The sequence below is a fragment of the Oncorhynchus masou genome, chromosome 27 (genome assembly GCF_036934945.1).
Source record: "Oncorhynchus masou masou isolate Uvic2021 chromosome 27, UVic_Omas_1.1, whole genome shotgun sequence".
In the NCBI taxonomy this organism is placed as follows: Eukaryota; Metazoa; Chordata; class Actinopteri; order Salmoniformes; family Salmonidae; genus Oncorhynchus; species Oncorhynchus masou.
Window position 1 is genome coordinate 50716178 of NC_088238.1, and position 15860 is coordinate 50732037.

The 15860-nt window shown below is 43.0% G+C and overlaps 1 protein-coding gene across 3 annotated transcripts in view; it reads left to right on the plus strand.

Annotated features, from left to right (window-relative positions):
- The window catches only part of LOC135516354 (rap1 GTPase-GDP dissociation stimulator 1-like), a 55060-nt gene that overhangs the window by 20731 nt on the left and 18469 nt on the right, over positions 1 to 15860 (plus strand). For all 3 annotated transcript variants that reach the window (XM_064940609.1, XM_064940611.1, XM_064940610.1), the window contains 2 exons: positions 1915 to 2043; positions 2468 to 2593. In XM_064940609.1, coding sequence (XP_064796681.1) covers positions 1915 to 2043; positions 2468 to 2593 — 255 coding nt within the window. The remainder of the gene's footprint in view (positions 1 to 1914; positions 2044 to 2467; positions 2594 to 15860) is intronic.

Sequence of the window (15860 nt, forward strand, 5' to 3'; positions counted from 1 at the left end):
CCGTTCAAGTCAATGTTCCACGATGTGTGGAATTCTGTTTCCATGCGAGTTACTACTTCCGGTGACACTGACATTTAGCCTCAGCTGCCAAGCACCGCTATCACTGCACTAAATCAAACCATTTCACGGAGCTCAGCAAAGCCTGATTTGACTTAAGTCAAATCAGATTCAAATATCTCACACACAGACATGTTTTGACTCCATTAGTCAGTTATGGTTGGTTGTGGCCTCCAATCTGTTTAACTTTGAATAAGGCCATTTGTTTTTATTGCTGCTCCATGAAAAGAATGCTTGAGAAAACGAGACACACTTCATGTACCGGTAGCCTCTATACCAAAGTTGAGAAAATAATGTAAGTAAATGTAATAACAAAGTCTGTTACATAACTGCCTAGTGCAATTATGTCCTGCTCAACACTGTTTATACATGTCATTTATTAAATTAAGTTTGAATTATTTAGCACGAGGTTAGGTGTGAAATGTAGCCTAGAGTTTTTTCCAAGCCTTGTCATCGGCTACAATAAAACAAACGCTGTCTCAAATGTCACCACTCAAAAGGCTGAAACAGTTGATGGTTGAAAATAATACATACAAATACCGCATGCTCTACACGTCCTTGGAACGGTGAAGAGAAGAGAAACCGCCTTCTCTACGCTGAGATACGGAATCTAACACGTCAGAATAATGGAGTTGGTCTGCTCTGTGCACCACAGCGAGGGCCGGAGCATTTTTGCAATTACGCAATGCAAATGAGTTTGTGGCCGCCAGCGGCCCAATTCCTTCAGCTGGCTGTTTGTAATCTGTCACCACAGCTAATATATCCTTCATTAACATTGATAGAAGCTCTGCACGTCCACTGGTTTTCACAGCGTCCGTGCAAATTGACGAAATAGAAATCAATATTTTAAATGTAAACTTTGACCCAAGTTGGTTTATGTTTCTGGAATTTGCTCTTCTCTTGTAGGCCTTCTGCTTGTGTCGAGGCCTATTGTGGATTATGGTTAGGATCTAATGTTTTGAGTGATTAACAGTTCTGGCAGATGATAATTGATGGTGGTTGTTTTTTAATAAGTACCAGCAAAAAATGTCAGCTTGTATTTCAGAGAGCCCTTAATAATTCACTAATATAACTATTTTTCAATTGGTTTACTTCCTTTTCTCACTCACTCGCTTCCCCTCCTTCCTTCCTTCCTTCCTTCCTTCCTTCCTTCCTTCCTTCCTTCCTTCCAGCCTTTTATCGTCTACCTCTGTCTCATCACTTTCCCATTCTTCTTTAACTTCTCCTTTTTCTTCTTGTACCCTCTCTCTCTGCCCATTTTGTCACTATTGGTAGTCTCTTAAAGTCAACTTAATCGACTCTTTTTCTTATCTTTCCTCTAGGCTCTTCTAGCTGGTTTTCCAAAGCTCACTACAACCAGGGAAATACATCTGCACTCTGATATCCTGTATATGAAAAAAATATATATACTGTATAGCTAGTCTACATTTAGCAAATGGTAGTTCAAATGTGCAAATTTGTTTCCTTGTTTGCATGAACTAATTTCCCTTTTTTAGAAATTGCCTTTTTATAATCCTCTTGAGACTTGATTTCAAGACGTTTGGCTTTATACATTCCATTAGCTTTTCCACTTCTAATTATATTATTGACTTGTGTGGGTGTGTGTTTTCTGGCAGAGCAAGGCTGGCAGACAGACTTTTTCATAGCCCAATGTATCTCTCTACGTTTTAGGGCTGAGACAATAGTGCCTTCATAAATTACACACACACACACACACACATTAGGGTGTTTCTGTTTAGTTAATTTGCCTAACACTGCCCACCCTGATCTTTGTGGCCTTATTGTAATTCAACCTCCCAAACACTAGATGTCAGTACTCTTACCTATCCTCTGATCTCCTCTGTGTGTCCTCTCCAGACTCCTTGCAGGCCCAGCTGATCAACATGGGGGTGATCCCCAACCTGGTGAAGCTGCTGGGGCTCCACTCAGACAACACGGCTCTTACAGAGATGTGCCTCATCGCTTTCGGAAACTTGGCTGAGCTCGGTGGGTAGTGGGACATCTTAGGGCTGATCAGAGAAGTCACTATGTATTTTGGGCATAAACCAAAGAAAATGTAGTCTAAATTAATTCTCCTGTACATTGAGTAGAATACTGCTTTCACCCCGCCATTCTGGACTTAGTTCAGCTTTATACCATGCTCTCTGGGGCCTGGGCTTTGAGCATAAAAAAATGGTCACGCCCCAATAAAAGTTGAGCTGTGGACTCTCCTGTCATTCACATATTTTGTAAGTCCATGGACAGAACTGATTCCGGTGTGTATGTCTTTAGCATGGTGCCGACTCTTTGATCGTTATCATGCCGTACGCTCGGCATGAAAATGAATGAACACAGAAGTTGGCCTGCGCACTAACTGACTGGACCAGTCATTTCATCTTGATTTAACTTGATTTTTTTCCCGTCTCTGCAGAGTCCAGTAAGGAACAGTTTGCCTCCACGAACATCGCTGAGGAGCTGGTACGTCTGTTCCAGAAGCAGGCAGAGCACGAGAAGAAGGAGATGATCTTTGAGGTCCTGGCTCCACTCGCTGAGAATGGTAATTCAATACAACTTTTTCTTTATCCCCACAGGGGCAATTAAGACCGGCAAGTCAGGTTATAAATATTAAATATACACTATACATTACCTTCGGAAAGTATTCAGACCCCTTGACTTTTTCTACATTTGTTACGTTGCAGCCTTATTCTAAAATGATTAAATAAAATACTATCATCAGCAAGCTACACACAATAACCAATAATGACACAGGAAAAACAGGTTTTTGAATTTTTTGCAAATTTATATCAAATATAAAAACACCTTATTTACATAAGTATTCAGGCCCTTTGCTATGAGACTTGAAATTGAGCTCCGGTGCATATTGTTTCCATTGATCATCCTTGTGATGTTTCTACAACTTGGAGTCTACCTGTGGTAAATTCAATTGATTGGACATAATTTGGAAAGGCACCCACCTGTCTATATAAGGCCCCACGGTTGTCAGAGCAAAAACCAAGCCATGAGGTCGAAGGAATTGTCCGTAGAGCGCTGAGACCGGATTGTGTCGAGGCACAGATCTTGGGAAGGGTACCAAAACATTTCTGCAGTATTGAAGGTCGCCAAGAACACAGTGGCCTCCATCATTCTTAAATGGAAGAAGCTTTGAACCACCAAGGCACTTCCTAGAGCCGGCCGCCCGGCCAAACTGAGCAATCGGGGGAGAAGGGCCTTGGTCAGGGAGGTGACCAAGAGCGTGGTGGTCACTCTGACAGCGCGCCATAGTTCCTCTGTGGAGATGGGAGAATCATCCTGAAGGACAAGTGGCCAGACCGAAGCCGCTTCTCAGTAAAAGGCACATGACAGCCTGCTTGGAGAAACGAGATTCCCTGGTCTGATTAAACCAAGATGTAACTCTTTTGCCAGAATGACAAGCTTCATGTTTAGAGGAAACCTGGCACCATCCCTACGGTGAAGCATGGTGGTGGCAGCATCATGCTGTGGGGATGTTTTTCAGTGGCAGGGACTGGGAGACTGGTCAGGATCGAGGCAAAAGTGAATGGAGCAAAGTACAGAGATTCTTGTTGAGAACCTGCTCCTACAGAGGGCTCAGGACCTCAGACTAAGTTGACGGTTCACCTTCCAACAGGACAACGACCCTAAGCACACAGCCAAGACAACGCAAGAGTGGCTTCGGGACAAGTCTGAATGTCATTGAGTGGCCCAGCAAGAGCCTAATCTTGAACCCAATCAAACATCTCTGGAGAGAGCTGAAAATAGCTGTGCAGCGATGCTCCCCATCCAACCTGATATATCTTGAGGGTCTGCAGAGAAGAATTGTAGGAAGTCTCCAAATACAGGTGTACCAAGCTTGTAGCGTCATACCCAAGAAGACTCAAGGCTGTATCACTGCCAAAGGTACTTCAGCAAAGTACAGAGTAAAGGGTCTGAATTCTTATGTAAATGTGATAGCAGTTTTTATATATAAATTTGCACACAAACTAGACTCTGGGTTCACGCCCAGGCTCTGTCACAGCCGGCCACGGACCTCCGGCCGAGACCGGGAGGTCCGTGGGGCGATGCACAATTGGCCAAGCGTTGTCCGGGTTAGGGAGGGTTTGGCCGGTAGGGATATCCTTGTCTCCTCGTGCACTAGCGACTCCTGTGGCGGGCCGGGCGCAGTGCACGCTAACCAGGTCACCAGGTGCACGGTGTTTCCTCCGAAACATTGGTGCGGCTGGCTTCCGGGTTGGATGCGCGCTGTGTTAAGAAGCAGTGCGGCTTGGTTGGGTTGTGTTTTGGAGGACGCATGGCTTTCGATCTTCGTCTCTCCGGAGCCCGTACGGGAGTTGTAGCGATGAGACGAGATAGTAGCTATTAACAATTAGACACCACAAAATTGGGGAGAAAAGGGGGTAAAAAATGTAGAAAAACTTGTCATTATGGGGTATTGTGTGTGAATTTGATGAGGGAGGAAAAAACGATAGCCTTATTCTAAAATGTGTCATGTAACAATGTGGATAAAGTCAAGGGGTCTGAATACTTTCTGAATGCACCATATATAAAAAGTATGTGGACACCCCTTCAAATGAGTGTATTCTGCCATTTCAGCCACACCCGTTGCTGACAGGTATATAAAATCAAGCACACAGCCATGCAATCTCAATAGACCAACAATGGCAGTAGAATGGCATTATTGAAGAGCTCAGTGACTTTCAACGTGGCACCGTCATAGAATGCCACCTTTCCATCAAGTCTGTTCGTCAATGTCTGCCCTGCTAGAGGTGCATCGGTCTACTGTAAGTGCTGTTATTGTGAAGTGGAAACGTCTAGGAGTAACAACGGATCATTCGCAAAGTGTTAGTGAGTTTTGCAACCGAGTTCCACACTGCCTCTGGAAGCAACGTCGGCACAAGAACTGTTCGTGAGAAGCTTCATGAAATGGATTTCCATGGCCGAATAGCCGCACACAAGTCTAAGATCACCATGCACAATACCAAGCTTCGGCTGGAGTGGTGTAAAGCTCACCGCCATTGGAAATTCATTCTCTGGAGTGATGAACCACGCTTCACCATCAGTCTGACGAATTAATCTGGGTTTGGCAGATGCCAGGAGAATGCTACCTACCCCAATGCGTAGTGCCAACTGTAAGGGAATAATGGTCTGGGGCTGTTTTTTCAAGGTTCGAACTAGGCCCCTTACTTCCAGTGAAGGGTAATGTTAAAGCTACAGCATACAATGACGTTCTCGAGGATTGTGTGCTTTCAACTTTGTGGCAACAGTTTGAGGAAGGCCCTTCCCTGTTTCAGCATGACAATGTCCTGTGCACAATGCAAGGTCCATACAGAAATGGCTTGTCGAGATTGGTGTGGAAGAACTTGAGCTGCCTTCACAGAGCCCTGACCTCAACCCCATCTAACACCTTTGAGATGAATTGGTACACCAACTGCAAGCCAGGTCTAATCGCCTAATGTCAGTGCCTGACCTCACTAATGCGCTTGTGGCTGAATGGAAGCAAGTTCCCGCAGCAATGTTCCAACATCTAGTTGAAAGCCTTCCCAGAAGAATGAAGGCCGTTTATAGCAGCAAAGGGGGGACCAACTCCATATTAATACTGAGGATTTTGGAATGCGATGTTGGACAAGCAGGTGTCCACGTACTTTTGGTAATGTAGTGTAGCTGCGAGCAGCAATAATTGTGGTTCACAGGATGACAAAGCGAACAAGATCAGTTGGGGATCAAAGCAAGCGCTCCATGTAGGAACTCTTCCTTTATGTGCAATCAGTGAAAGCATTACCATGTTTTTCTCAATACCACAACGATGACACAAATCAGGTTTAGTCTAGTGCTGAAAAAACACATTTTATTGGTAACATTCACGTGTTTAGCAGATGTTATTGCGGATCGAGCGAAATGCTTGTGCTTCTCGCTCCGACAGTGCAGTAATATCTAACGAATTACACAACATATACACATCGGAGTAGGAATGAATGAAGACTCTTTACATATATGGACGACCCTCTGGAGAGCCTTGTGGTTGAGGGAGCTGCAGTTGCTTATTCATGTTTAATGTTAAGATTTGTGAAATATTTTCAGCTTTAGTGTATTGGTATATTGCAACAAATATGGTTTGAATATTTGTGGTTTTAAAATTGTTTAGGGGTGAATTTAGTTAGGTTTAGGAATTGTTTTTATATTGTGATATGTTAATTTCATTACACTGCAGGTGAGTGTGTACACCATTTCTCAAGCCAATTTTTGCTACCGACTTCTATAATGACATAGCTGCACGAGATCAGTTGGTGGAACTATCTATTGCAGTGACTTTATATTCACTCAGCTTCTAGGGACATAAATGTAAGTTTTACATACCACATTTCATGGCCCCATGTCCATCAGTTTAGTTCTTATAGCTCTGGTGCGATATGGTTCCATCTAGTGGTGTAGCGTGGTAAACTTTAAATACAGCAACTAATCATTCTGAAATTCATTAGAGGCTAATTCGACTCGTGGTTTGAGAAGATTTAGTGGTTAGAGCGTTGGACTAGTAACCGAAAGGTTGCAAGTTCGAATCCCCGAGCTGACAAGGTACAAATCTGTCGTTCTGCCCCTGAACAGGCAGTTAACCCACTGTTCCTAGGCCGTCATTGAAAATAAGAATTTGTTCTTAACTGACATGCTTAGTAAAATAAAGGTAAAATAAATTAGCATGTGTGCATGTGCATCTCTAGGTAAAAATGTTCTCAAACTGTCTGATTTTAAACGTCTAATTACAAAATCTGGAGTGTTGCAAAGAAAGACATCTCAGACGGGCCATTAAAAAAGATTAAGATGGGCAAAAGAACACACTGGACAGAGCAACTCTGCCTTGAAGGCCAGGATCCCAGAGTTGCCTCTTTTCTGTTGACGTTGAGACTGGTGTTTTGCGGGTACTATTTGATGAAGTTGCCGATTGAGGACGTGAGGCGACTGTTTCTCTAACTAGACACTCTAATGTATTTGTCTTCTTGCTCAGTTGTGCACCGGGGCCTCCCAGTCTTTCTATTCTGGTTAGAGCCAGTTTGCGTGTTCTGTGAAGGGAGTAGTACACAGCGTTGTACGAGATCAACAGTTTCATTTCATCATTTCTCTCGGAATAGCCTTCATTTTTCAGAACAAGAATAGACTGAGTTTCGGAAGAAAATCTTTGTTTCTGGCCATTTTGAGCCTGTAGTCGATCCCACAAATGCTGGTGCTCCAGATACTCAACTAGTCTAAAGAAGGCCAGTTGTATTGCTTCTTTAAGCATGACAACAGTTTTCAGCTGTGCTATCAATTAGCTTTTTAAAAGGATAAACTTGGATTTGCTAACACAACACATTTTGTGATATTGCGCAGTTACAAACTGGATGGACATCAGAAAAAGAGGAAGGATAAAAAAAAACAGTAACTATTGTCAAATATATTGTCTAAAATGTGTAATAGGCTTCTACCTTCAGTTTATACCTAAGTGTTATTGTTCATTAGTTTACTCCAATTGGGGGAGGGGTGGTTGGGTTTGCCAGGAATCGTAAAGGTATATTCTAAAAATTGAAAAGTATATTTACCAAAAAATGTATGGGTGATTGGATATGATGCAAGACATTTACATTGATGGAAGCAATCTTTTTGCAATATTAAAGCTGATCCACACCTTTAAAATAAAAGCGTGCCATTAGAACACAGGAGTGATGGTTGCTGATAATGGGCCTATGTAGATAATCCATAAAATCAGCCGTTTCCAGCTATGATTGTTAATGTTGTAAATGACTATGTCCACTGTATTTCTGATCATTTGATGTTAATGGATAAAAATAGCTTTTCTTTAAAAAAACAAGGACATTTGTTTGCTCCTCCTGAAATGTCTTTCTTAATTCATTTACTTTTAGATTTGTGTGTGTTGCTGTGAATCTTTAGATACTACTGCACTGTTGGCCCTAGGAACACAAGCATTTTGCTACACCTGCAATAACATCTACTAAATATGTCTATACGACCAGTAAAATTTCATGCAAATTTAAAAGTATTTGTAGCATATATTAGCATACACTGAGAATACCAAACATTAGGAACACCTTCCTAATATTGAGTTGCACCTCCCCCTTTTGGCCAAAGAACAGCCTCAATTTGTTGAGGCATGGACTCTACATGGTGTCAAGTGTTCCACAGGGATGCTTCCCACAGTTGGTAGGTTGGCAGGATGTCCTTGGGGTAGTGGACCATTCTGCCTAGTTAAATAAAACAATTCTTGATACACACAGGAAAATGTTGAGCCTGAAAAACCAGCAGCGTTGTAGTTTCTGACAAAAACAAGTACACCTGGCACCTACTACCTACCTCACATACTCCCTTAAAAGATCTACGCTTGAAAAAAAGAGAAAAAAGCAGCAGTACTGTTTGAAAAAAATGGTACGCCCTAGCCAGTATACACTTCCTCAAACTCAAAATAGTCCGAATTAGTGTAAGTACTCAAATCTGTAAATCATTTTTACATTTTGCATTTGGCCAGGATGTTTTGATGCAGGATTTATTTCTCAAGTGAAAAAATGTGCATGAGGACAAGTCGTCTCTTTTGAATGACAACAGGCAATTCGTTGAATGATCCCTTCTTTTGACCAATCGCCGACGAGAAGACGTGGACTTCGGCTACTGATTTCGGCTTGCCTCAAACATTTTTGTGATCGGAACAGCCCCCCCCCCCAAAAAAAAAAACCTTGTCGAAGGTTTTGGACTAACAGAATTGCCGTCATAATACTGTATATGCACAAACTGTTTCGGCTGGGAATCATGTGGATGCCTTTACGCATGGTCTTTACTTTTTGTGTCAAAAAATTAGAAAGAAAAGTGACCAATCTATGCTTGAGTTATTTGACATTGTCAAGGATTACAATTTTTTTTTTTTTTTTTTTTTTTTTACGAATACAGAGAATAATTGGTATTCAAAGCTTGGCTGTGAACCACTAAGTATCAATCTTCCAATCTTAGGTTTCATTACATACAGTCGGGAAGAACTATAAGAGCAACGTCAACTCACCATCAGTACGACCAGGAGTATGACTTTCCCGAAGCAGATCCTGTGTTCTGCCTTTCACCCAGGACAACGGAATGGATCCCAGCCTGCGACCCAAAACAAAGACGTCGTAAAAGAGGGAAACGAAGCAGTCTTCTGGTCAGGCTCTGGAGACGGGCACATCGCGCACCACTCCCTAGCTTACTTCTCGCCAAAGTCGTCTCTTGACAACAAGGTTGATGAAATCCGAGCAAGGGTAGAATTCCAGAGGGACATCAGAGACTGTAACATTCTTTGCTTCACGGAAACATGGCTCACGAGAGAGACGCTAACGGAATCGGTGCAGCCAGCTGGTTTCTTCACGCATCGCGCCGACAGAAACAAACCTCTTTCTGGTAAGAAGAGGGGCGGGGGCGTATGCCTTATGGTTAACGAGACGTGGTGTGGTCACAACAACATACAGGAACTCAAGTCCTTCTGTTCACCTGATTTTAGAATTCCTCACAATCAAATGTCGACCGCATTATCTACCAAGGGAATTCTCTTCGATTATAATCACTGCCGTATATATTCCCCCCAAGCAGACACATCGATGGCCCTGAACAAACTTTATTTGACTCTATGCGAACTGGAAACATATCCTGAGACTGCATTCATTGTAGCTGGGGATTTTAACCAGGCTAATCTGAAAACAAGACTCCCTAAATTGTATCAGCATATCGATCGCGCAACCAGGGCTGGTAAAACCTTGGATCATTGCTATTCTAACTTCCGCGACACATATAAGACCCTCCTTTTCGGAAAAGCTGACCACGACTCCATTTTGTTGCTCCCTGCCTACAGACAGAAGCTAAAACAAGAAGCTCCCGCGCTCAGGTCTGTTCAACGCTGGTCCGACCAATCTGATTCCACGCTCCAAGACTGCTTCCATCACGTGGACTGGGATATGTTCCGCACTGCGTCCAACAACATTGACGAATACGCTGATTCGGTGAGCGAGTTCATTAGAAAGTGCATTGAAGATGTCGTTCCCATAGTAACGATTAAAACATTCCCAAACCAGAAACTGTGGATTGATGGCAGCATTCGCGTGAAACTGAAAGCGCGAACCACTGCTTTTAATCAGGGCAACGTGACCGGAAACATGAACAAATACAAACAGTGGTAGCTATTCCCTCCAAGGCAATCAAGCAAAGCTAAGCGTCAGTATAGAGACAAAGTAGAGTCACAATTCAACGGCTCAGACACGAGTTATGTGGCAGGGTCTACAGTCAATCACGGATTACAAAGAGAACACCAGCCCCGTCACGGACCAGGATGTCTTGCTCCCAGGCAGACTAACTTTTTTGCCCGCTTTGAGGACAATACACTGCCCCTGACACTGCCCGCAACCCAAACATGCGGACTCTCCTTCACTGCAGCCGATGTGAGTAAAACATTTAAACGTGTTAACCCTCGCAGGGCTGCAGGCTCAGATGGCATCCCCAGCCGTGTCCACAGAGCATGCGCAGACCAGCTGGCTGGTGTGTTTACGGACATATTCAATCAATCCCTATCCCAGTCTGCTGTTCCCACATGCTTCAAGAGGGCCACCATTGTTCCTGTTCCCAAGAAAGCTAAGGTAACTGAGCTAAACGACTACCGCCCCGTAGCACTCACTTCCGTCATCATGAAGTGCTTTGAGAGACTAGTCAAGGACCATATCACCTCCACCCTAGACCCACTCCAATTAGGTAGGTAACAACATCTCCACCCCACATCTCCACCCCGCTGATCCTCAACACTGGGGCCCCACAAGGGTGCGTTCTGAGCCCTCTCCTGTACTCCCTGTTCACCCACGACTGTGTGGCCATGCACGCCTCCAACTCAATCATCAAGTTTGCGGACGACACTACAGTGGTAGGCTTGATTACCAACAACGACGAGACGGCCTACAGGGATGAGGTGAAGGCCCTCGGAGTGTGGTGTCAGGACAATAACCTCACACTCAACGTCAACAAAACTAAGGAGATGATTGTGGACTTCAGGAAACAGCAGAGGGAGCACCCCCCTGTCCACATCGATGGGACAGTAGTGGAGAGGGTAGTAAGTTTTTTAAGTTCCTCGGCGTACACAGACTAACTGAATTGGTCCACCCACACAGACAGCATCGTGAAGAAGGCGCAGCAGCACCTCTTCAACCTCAGGAGGCTGAAGAAATTTGGCTTGTCACCAAAAGCACTCACAAACTTCTACAGATGCACAATCGAGAGCATGCTGTCGGGCTGTATCACCGCCTGGTACGGCAACTGCTCCGCTCATAACCATAAGGCTCTCCAGAGGGTAGTGAGGTCTGCACAAAGCATCACCGGGGGCAAACTACCTGCCCTCCAGGACACCTACACCCCCCGATGTCACAGGAAGGCCATAACATCCAGAAGGCGAGATCAGTACAGGTGCAGCAAAGCAGGGACCGAGAGACAGAAGCTGTTTTTCAATCTCAAGGCCATCAGACTGTTAAACAGCCAACACTAACATTGAGTTGCTGCTGCCAACACACTGACTGAACTCCAGCCACTTTAATAATGGGAATTGATGGAAATTGATGTAAAATATATCACTAGCCGCTTTAAACAATGCTACTTAATATAATGTTTACATACCCTACATTACTCATCTCATATGTATATACTGTACTCTCTCATCTACTGCAGCTTTACGTAATATGGGATGGGAATTGATGGAAATTGATGTAAAATATATCACTAGCCACTTTAAACTATGCCACTTTGTTTACATACCCTATATTACTCATCACATATGTATATACTGTACTCGATACCATCTACTGCATCTTGCCTATGTCGCTCTGTACCATCTCATTCATATCTTTATGTACATATTCTTTATCCTTTTACACTTGTGTGTATAAGGTAGTAGTTTTGGAATTCTTAGGTTTGATTACTCGTTGGTTATTACTGCATTGTCAGAACTAGAAGCACAAGCATTTTGCTACACTCGCATTAACATCTGCTAACCATGTGTATGTGACAAATAAATTTGATTTGATGCCCCGACGAATTGAGGGTGTTCTAAGAGCAAAAGGGGGTGCAACTCAATATTTGGAATGTGTTCCTGATGTTTTCTACACTCGTGTGTTAGACTGAGCGCGTGTGTGCGTTTTGTGAGAGACGGCGTGTGTGTGCATGTGTGACAGAGGGAGAGACTCGCTGACTGTTGTCGTCATTCTTGGCAGCACACGGAGTTCTCCCCTCCTGCCATGTTCTTAGACGATGTCCTGATTTAACTCCAGAGAACTTCTCCCTTTCTCTGGCACGCATGCGCACCACACTCACACATGCATACACAATACAATCCCAGACTCAAACATCTAATCTCGCTCTCCCCTCACACAAACCCTGTATACCTTTCTCTCGTCTATGACCGTACTGCTGTAGTGACCTCTTTACCATTTGACCATAGCCACTGCCCAAGCCTGAAGCGGGTTTTTTCCCCCAACACGTACAGTCCACATTCAAGATTCCCAAAAGCCAAACAGCAAAAAGCACTCAGAGATCCAGGGACATGGTGCTGCAATTATTTTTATTTTTTATAGAGCTAACAAAAATGAATTCTCTGTTCAATATGAAGCGTAGATTACTGGAACTGTAAGGACATAATATGGTCTGCTATGTATGTTCAAGACATGTCTAGCTAGGTCTCCTACCGTACGCCCAACTTCTTCCATTTGTCCTAGACTACACACTTGCCGCAGTACAATGAATGGGCAAGAGGGGGAGCCATATACTAATGTAAACTAATAACACAATGAATAGATCAATCTGGTGAGGGAAAGGGGGATACCTAGTGAGTTGTACACCTGACTGCATTCAAACAATGTAGCTTCTGCATTTCACCTCCAACAACTGCTCCCCCGGTACCGATGACGTTAAGGCAGCCCCCCTGCCTTAATCAACGTCATCGGCGCCAGGGGAGCAGTTGTTGGAGGTAAACTACCTTGCTCAAGGGGAGAACGGCAGATTTTTCCACCTTGCCGTCTCTGGGATCCAAACCAGCGACCATTCGGTTAGTGTCCCAACAATCTTAACCAGTAGGTAAGTATAATTCATAAGTACACAATATTTCATCTGTTAAATCGCTGTCGGCTTTCCAATTCATCCCAAAGGTGTTCAATGGAGTTGAGGTCAGAGCTCTGTGCAGGCCAGTCAAGTTCTTCCACACTGATCTCGGGAAGAAAAAAAATTCTGTATGGACCTCGCATTGTGCACAGGGCATTGTCATGCTGAAACAGGGAAGGGCCTTCCCCAAACCTGTTGCCACAAAGTTGGAAACACCGAATGGTCTAGAATGTCATTCTATGCTGTGGAGTTAAGGTGCCTAGCCTGAACCATGAGAAACACCCCCATTTCTGTATCCCAGTCATGTTTAATCCATATATTAGGGCCTCGTGAATTTATTTCAATTCACTGATTTCCTTATGAACTTTAACTCAGTAAAATCTTTTAAATTTTTGTTCTGTGTGTGCTCACGCTCTCTCTTGTTTTAGGACACCTAACTATTCAAGGGTTTTTACTATTTTGTAGAATAATAGTGAAGACCTCAAAATTATTAAATGACAGGTATGTAGTAACCAAAAGTGTTAAAAAAATCTAAATATATTTGAGATTCATCAAAGTAGCCACTCTTTGCCTTGATGACCACTTTGCACTCTCTTGGCATTCAATTATCAGGTGTGCCTTAAATTCATTTCTTTCCTTAATGCGTTTGAGCCAATCAGTTGTGTTGTGACAAGGTATTGGTGGTATACAGAAGATGGCCCTATTTGGTAAAAGACAAAGTTCATATTATGGCAAGAATAGCTCAAATAAGCAAAGAGAAACAATAGTCCATTTCTTTAAGACATGAAGGTGAGTCAATACGGAAAATTTCAATAACTTAGAAAGTTTCTTCAAGTGCTGTCACAAAAACCATCAATCACTATGCGGCGGCAGGTGGTTAGTGTTGGACTAGTAACGGGAAGGTTGCAAGATCAAATCCCGAGCTGACAAGGTAAAGATCTGTCGTTCTGCCCCTGAACAGGGCAGTTAACCCACTGTTCCTAGGCCGTCATTGACCTAGAGTTACCTCTGCTGCAGAGGATAAGTTCATTAGCGTTACCTGCCTCAGAAATTGCAGTCCAAATAAATGCTTCAGAGTTCCAGTAACAGACACATCTCAACATCAACTGTTCAGAGGAGATTATGTGAATCAGGCCTTCATGGTCGAATTGCTGGAAAGAAACCACTACTAAAGGACATCAATAAGAAGAGACATGCTTGGGCCAAGAAACACGAGCAATGGACATTTAGAAAAGGTGGAAATGTGTCCTTTTGGTCTGATTAGTCCAAGTATTAGATTTTTGGTTCCAACCGCTGTGTCTTTGTGAGAACGTATGATCTCCGCATGTGTATTTCCCACCGTGAAGCATGGATGTGGTGGTGTGGGGGTGCTTTTCTGTGATTGATTATTTTAGAATTCAAGGCACACTTTACTGGCATGGCTACCACAGCATTCTGCAGCGATACGCCATCCCAACTGGTTTGCGCTTAGTGGGACTATAATTTGTTTTTTCAACAGTACAATGACCCAACACACCTCCAGGCTGTGTAAGGGCTATTTGACCAAGGAGAGTGATGGAGTTGCTACATCAGATGACTCCACAATACCCTGACCTCAACCAAATTGGGATAGTTTGGGATGAGTCGAACCGCAGGGTGAAGAAGAAGCAGCCAACACGTGCTTAGCTTATGTGGGAACTCCCAAGATTGTTGGAAAAGCATTCCAGGTGAAGCTTGTTGAGTGAATGCAGATTGTGCAAATCTGTCATCAAGGCAAAGGGTGGTGATTTGAAGAATCTCAAATCAAAATATTTTACAACACTTTTTTTGATTCCATGTGTTATTTAATAGTTTTGATGTCTATTATTCAACAATGTAGAAAATAGTACAAATAAAGAAACCCTTGAATGAGTAGGTGTTTTATAAGGCCAGAGACTTTTTGCGGCAACTCTTGGAACTACCCATCTGGGAGAATTGTCATCAACTACACTAATTAGCATAGCGCAACGGTCAAAAAATATTACTAGAAAATATTCATATTCATGAAATCACAAATGAAATATAGTGAAACACAGCTTAGCCTTTTGTTAATCACCCTGTCATCTCAGATTTTGAAATTATGCTTTACAGCCAAACCAAGACAAGTATTTGTAAGTTTATCGAATAGCATTATGTTTATCGAATAGCCTAGAATAGCATTATGTCCAGCTAGCAGCAGGAAGCTTGGCACAAATCAGAAAAGCGATCAAATTAACCGTATACCTTTGATGATCTATGGATGTTTTCACTGACGAGACTCCCAGTTAGACAGCAAATGTTCCTTTTGTTCCATAAAGATAATTTTTATACCCAAAATATCGCTGTTTATTGGTCACGTTATGTTGAGAAATCCACCGGAAATAGGAGTCACGACAACAAAAATAAAAAATTCCAACAAATTCCAAATTATGTCCATAATATCGACAGAAACATGGCAAACTTTTTATAATCAATCCTCTGTTTTTCAAATATCTATTCGATAATATATCAACCGGGACAATTTGCTTTTCAGTAGGAGCGAGAGGAAAAATGACTACCTCTGTCTTTTACGCAAGAATCACTCAGAGCCCTCAGCTGGCCACTTATGCAATGTAGTCGTTTACGCTCATTGTTCAACATTAAGGCGTGAAACTACGTCAAAAGGCTGTAGACACCTTAGGGAA